General features: G+C 35.6%; 1 protein-coding gene across 1 annotated transcript; it reads right to left on the bottom strand.

Annotated features, from left to right (window-relative positions):
* Window positions 1,309-3,433, bottom strand: LOC107628941 (RING-H2 finger protein ATL65). Its single transcript, XM_016331585.2, has one exon. It carries the CDS (start codon window positions 3,370-3,372, stop codon window positions 2,131-2,133), a length of 1,242 nt encoding a protein of 413 aa, XP_016187071.1. The 5' UTR covers window positions 3,373-3,433; the 3' UTR covers window positions 1,309-2,130.

The raw sequence follows: 6,614 nt of genomic DNA on the forward strand, positions 1-6,614 counted from the left end.
ATTATGTCTATATTAAAAATTAAAAATAACATAATCATCATTAAGACTATCTAAAATTTCAAATTTTTTGTATTATTAGCAGATTGAATGCTTAGTTTGACAACATAAAATACTTGTATATAAAGGAGGGATTTAGTTCGAATCCCATCCCCTCATTATATATTAAAAGTTCAGGTAGATTGGATCGAGTTGGTATAAGTATAACATCCATAAAAAGTATTTACAAATTTAATTAATTAATAAATATTATTATTAATATTAACAAATAATTATAAATTATTCATATATTGTCAATTATAATAACGATATATAGTATTATTTGACTAAAAAGATACGATCTTTTAAAAATAATATATATTTGAAACATTATATTTTTTATTAACATATTGACAATAGAAAAACCACAATCGTTTATGAATATGACAAGTTATAATTACTGTGTGCAATATATTTAAATACACTCTTGTTCACTATTTAAAATACACTAATCAAGTATATTTTAACTATAATAACTAAGTGTAGGTAATCAAATGTGCATTTTACTGTACATTCACCCACATAATATTAAAAGATTCCTTTTCAATATTTAGCACATCCACTAAGGGTCAAACCTAGATGTATCATATTAAAAGACATATAAAACATACGGGAGAGTTTTAAATGTATCGAAAATACCAGTGTTATAATTATTTTAACCGTTTATTTGAATTATAAAAAATATATATAATATATATTAATTAAAATCAATAGTTAAAATAACTGAAATACTAGTATTTTTCGATACACTTAAAATTTTTTCAAAACATATAGATTACCACCTCAACTAAGGCCTGGACCTTCTAAATTAGTGTTAGACAGCCCCAATTTCAGACTTTCAATGTATCACTACATGATTGGGAGGCCCAAATTGATGGGCTTGTTAAAGTTCCGAAGAGAATATGGAGAAACCTAATCTATTAATAATATAATAATAAAAAATTTATTCATATATTAAAATTAATTACTAATATATTTATGTATAAATATATATAATTTAATTTATTTTTATATATAGTTGATTTTAGTATACACATAAAATATTAGTATAATAATTGATGGCGGAAATAGCATGGTAGAGACTACGGCCTGAGATATGGTTTGTCAAAAAAGAGAAAGGAGGTGAATTCATGCACGTAAGTAGAGAAAAATTGGCATTGAATAATGAATGACACATAAAAGAAATTGAGGTAGACCATACACACAAAATTGAGAAGAGCTAACCGTAGGTAGAGTGAGTGACCATGGTAAAATTGCATGGAAAGATTCCCAAGTTGAAAAGCATATAAATGGCATTAATTATGTGATGATGAAAGGGTTCACATTGACAGTGTCACACACACATTAAACGAATCAAAGCAATGTTGCTTGTCAGCATACCCAATGCCATATACAATTAATGCCTTCCGTCTCTGGCCATGACTCATAGTAAGTAATAACTCATAACTCCCCACTATACAAAACTAACCCTAGCTATATAGTCTCTATACTCTATAATTTTCCACATGCATTCGGATCTCATAAGTCGGTGCCATAACAAAAAATATTTATATAGTCCTATATTATTATTATTATTATTATTATTATTATTATTGCCGCTATGCAAAATTCCAAAACCCACCCTCCTCTCTCACTCTTCATTCTCCAATGAACCAAACACAACCATCTCTTCTCATTTATGACCTTCCTCATTTAAAACTCTCACCTCTCTGATGAGCAGAGAGAGTCACAGAGACAATACTTAACATAATACCTCTCTCTTTCTCTCTCTTTCTCTCTCTCTAAAATAAATGCTGTAGCAAAGGGGTGCCATTAATGAGGCTCTACAAATTGCCAGACCAATCTCATTAAATTAAACGCATGCGACCACCCCAGCCATTTAATTCCACCATTGACCTGACCCACTGCACCGCCATCCACCACCACCGCGTCAAGCTTCAAACTTCAAACCCCTCACTTCTCTCCGGCGGTTCTTCCAATGAACCATCCTTCAATCACCATCTTCCACGTGTCCCCTTTGCACTCAATTCCACCAAAAAATTAATCTTTTCTCCTACCCAGTTCCAAATTTCACCTTTTTTTTCTTTTTCTCTTTCATCTTCTGTTGAACCTCTCCGGCGAAAGCAGTGCCTCGGGATCGCCGCATCTCAGCCGGCTCGACGAAAACCCCGCCGCGCCAGCTGCCGAGGTCAATACGGAAGACCTTAAGAACATGGGGCTAGCGATGGACTTACTCCGCCGCGACGAGCTCCCGCCACCGGCGTACCTCATGCTTGACTCCGACAACGGAAAAAACCCTCTTCGCCGGAAAAATGGTGACTTCATCCCTCTGTAGTATCTGAAAGAGAACACCCTCGGCTTCCCAATAGATCCAAACGGCGAAGGTCTCTTGCTCCAGAAACTGCTGCTGCTCCCTCCTCTCCGGTACCGCCACGGGGACGCCGTCGCCGGCTCCATTACCAACATCCTCTCCGACGCCAAGCTCCTTTCGAACCCAAACGAATAAGAACGTTTCAATAGAAAGTCCCTCCCGTTGAACCCCTCCTCCGGAACTTCCACGGTAATCTCCGGCGCCGCCGAAACCGTCGCCGTAGCATGACGATAGTCCTCCGGAGGAGGCGGAGTGTGCTCCGCCGCTATCCGGTGGAAGATGGCATCGTCGTCGAGACTTGGTCGAATCCTAGCGGCGAACATGGGAGTAAACGGCGAGGCGGCGGAGAGAACCCCGGCGCGGCAGAGAGGGCAGTTTGCGTGGGAACGAAGCCAAGCATCGATGCAATCAACATGGAAGGTGTGTGAGCAAAGAGGCAAGGTTCGAACGTAATCATCGTCTTCGAATTCGAAGAGGCAAACGGCGCAGTCGCGGCGTGAAGATGAACGGCGAGAGGAGGTGCTGTTGAGTTCGCCGGCGTATAGGGCGGCGTAAAGGGAGAAAGGGATGGTTTTGATGACGGAGTCGTCGAGGCCGTAAGGGGAGAAGGAGGAAGGTGGGATATGAGGGTCGAAGGGGGAGTCGTAGTAGTAAGGGAGGGAGTCTAGGTCGCCGGAGGAGGAAGGGAGGAAGGAATGAGTGCGGCGGCGACGGCGGAAGCGTCTTATGAGGCGGTGGAGTGGAGGAGTGAGGTGGCGGGCTATGAGACGGGAGTATGTAACGAGGAGGAAGGCGGCGGCGATGACAACAACCATTGCTATGAGGGGAGGGCTGAAGTCCACCGGAGACTTAGAAGGTGACGGTGGCGGCAGCGTTGACTTGGTGAAGGTGGCGGATGGAGATGGAGATGGAGATGGAGATGGTGTTGGAGGCCATATCCAATGATGAGAAGAAGAAGGTGGCATGATGGTGGTTGAATTAGGATGATGATGGTGATGNTTACTAGTTAATTATCGAGTGAGAAAAATTAAAAAAAAAAAGATTTGTCTCAAAATATTAATGTAAGCTAAACATATGATTTAGCATTAATTATTTATTGGATTTTGCTTAATATTATATTAGTGTTGGCAAAACTTTGATGCAAAAGATGTCACAAAAGACATTTATTTTAGAGAGAAATGATTGCGTGTGTTAATTTAGCGGTGTTGACTTTTTTGGCAGGACTTAGAAAGGTTTATGTGTGGGTTGTGGTGGTACGACACGTCATGGTTTGCTGAATTTAAGAGTTTAGAATTTAGACCCAACTGCAACTGCGCCTTCACCTTCCATCTTCTGTTCCACGCGCCATCTTTCTGCTTCTGCCATCTTAGGCGCCAAACATTCAAACATTATTATTACTTTCTTACTACTAACATTCCCATTGTATTCTACTTTCAAGTTATAAATACTCTTTTATTACATAATATTTGTAATGTTTGGGTAGTATTTTTCCTTTTAGGTTACTTCTATAATAATGCAAATTTAAAACAAACGCTATTCACTCAAATTAGTTCTTTCATATAAAGAAGTACTCTCAACTATTTCAATTAATCTCTATTTATAAATTATTTAATCAAATAAATTTAACTAAATTATTTACCCTCACATATACTTATTTTTTTCTTTGCGCTTCTATGGTACTTTTTTTTTCGTTACTGTTGATACTTTGTTTGTTTTTTCGTTATTTTTCTCTTTTATTATTATCGTTATATCACTTTCTCTTTCTCTTTCTCTTCTTTTTCTTTTTTTATTAGAATTTTTTTTTCTTCTCCTAAATCATTTTCATCATCATCATCGTCTTTTTTTATACATATCGTTATTATTGTTATCATTATCGTAGAATTATTGCTATATTGATAACATTGCCTAATCCAAAATTGATTTGGATATATTTTTGTTGATAATTTAGTTATTTTTTTGTGTTGTTTTCAAGCTTGAGTTTGTGTGTCACAATTATTAAGTAATTTTGGTACATTTCTGAGTTAATTAAAGTGTGTAGCAAAAATCGATGTAAAATACTAAGACATTTATGTGTTATTGTTAAGAAATTTCGATATATTTTTATTCTAATAAGTTCTGTATCATTCAAAACTCTTCCTCTTCCTCCTCCTCATCTTTTGCTACTTCTTCTTCTTCTTTTTCTTCATTTTTATCATTTTTTTATTCATCTTTTTCTTCTTGTTTTACATGCTCAATTTTCTCCTTGTTTTACTCTTTTAATAGGAATAAAAACAAAAAAATCAAACAAAGAAGAAGAAAAAACACATAATGCTGTAAAATTATTTGAAAGAGTATAAAACTACATTCATTCAATTAAAAGAAAGAAAGAAAGAAATTAAAAAAAATGCAGCATTAAAGAAAATATTTTTGTGTGTCTATAGCGAAATTTCGATGTAAAAACTAAGACATTTTTGTTTTATTATTAAAAAATATTGGTGTATTTGTATTCTGATAAGTGCTGTATAATTCAAAACTCTTCATCTTTTGCTGCTTCTTCTTCTTCTTCTTCTTCTTTTTCCTCGTCATCATCATCATCTTTTTTTTTCTTATTCACCTTTTTCTTTTTATTTTACCTTCTCAAGTTTCTTCTTATTTTACTCTCTTAACAATAATTAAAAAAATTAAACAAAGAAGAATAAAAACACATAATGCTGCAAAATTATTTTGAAAAAAAGATGAACTTACATTCATTCAACTAAAAGAAAAAAATAAGAAAAAAAAAAGAAGAAAAAATGCAGCATTAAAAAAATATTTTTGTGTATTTGTAATAAAATTTCAGTGTAAAAACTAAGACATTTATATGTTATTATTAAGAAATTTCGGTGTATTTTTATTCTAATAAGTTCTGTATAATTCAAAACTCTTTCTCTTTCTCCTCCTCATCTTTTACTTCTTCTTTTTCCTATTCTTTTTCATCATCATCATCTTCTTTTTTTTTTTATTTATCTTTTCTTTCTTGTTTTACCTTCTCAATTTTTTTTTTGTTTTAGTCTCCTAACAAGAATAAAAACAAAAAAATCAATTAAAGAAAAAGAGAAACATATAATACTGCAAAATTACTTGAAAGATAATAAACCTATATTCATTCAACTAAAAAAAGAAAGAAATAAGAAAAAAAATACAGTATTAAAGAAAATATTTTTGTGCTGTTCGGTAGGTCGGGTACCGTACGGTTCGGGTTGATGCTTCGGTTGGTGGGAAGGAGATCACCTGGTTCCGAGCTGCTGGGTTGAAGAGGGTGTGGACGACTTCCCGAGCACTTCATGTGGAGAGGGGGGTGTCACCTGCAAGGACACTCCGACGCTCTAGTCAGTGAAGTGTGCAGGCGAATAAGGGTTGAGTGGTGTGTGACGTACCTTGGGGGAAGGGCAGGTCCTTCCCCATATATACCGTGTCAGAGGTGGGCCCTGCAGGGATAGACCCACCTTCTTCGAGGCCTCCCTTGCACAGCTGTGGCGAAGCTGTCAGGAACGCGTGTTAGGGACGCGTGTCCGGGTCGAAATCTGAGCGTCTCACCCCCGATCGTTCGGCTCGGTGCTGCTCGGGTTGGGCCGGCCCGTAAACTGCTTGGGTCAGGCCGTAACATGTGCATTTGTAGCAAAATTTCGGTGTAAAAACTAAGAAATTTATGTATTATTATTAAAAAATTACTATATATTTTTATTCTAGTATGCATAATTTAAAACTCTTCATTTTTCTCATCTTCTGCTACTGTTTTTTCTTCTTCTTCTTCTTATTTCATTTTGTCATAATTTTTTTTGGAAAGAAAAAATCAACCAAAGAAGAAAAAAATACATAATGTTGCAAAATCAGCAAAAAAGAGAAGGAAAAAAAATGAAGCAACAACAACAACAATAAAAAGAATGACGAAGAGGATGAAACACGCAAAGAAGAAGAAAAAACAACGCGAAGAAAAAGGAGGAGAAACGCAAAAAAAAAATGAGAAGAAGAAGGAAGAGGAAGAGGAAGAGGAGGAGGAACGCAAGATATAAACTTTGGAGGAGGAACGCGAAAAAGAAGAAACACAAGAAGAACGCGTTTTGTTGAGATAAAGTTAATTTGTTTGGACTTATTTGCCAAAAAAACTTGTATGTGTTCATTGTCGCTGTGAAGGTTCTTTTAATAATATTTTTAAATTACTCTTTTTTGTAAGTGCATAGGAATTTAG

This window comes from Arachis ipaensis, chromosome B03 (assembly GCF_000816755.2).
Source record: "Arachis ipaensis cultivar K30076 chromosome B03, Araip1.1, whole genome shotgun sequence".
Lineage (NCBI taxonomy): Eukaryota > Viridiplantae > Streptophyta > Magnoliopsida > Fabales > Fabaceae > Arachis > Arachis ipaensis.

Bases quoted from the DNA above. Each gene is read 5' to 3' on its own strand.
- LOC107628941 (XM_016331585.2), bottom strand. From the start codon at position 3,372: ATGCCACCTTCTTCTTCTCATCATTGGATATGGCCTCCAACACCATCT.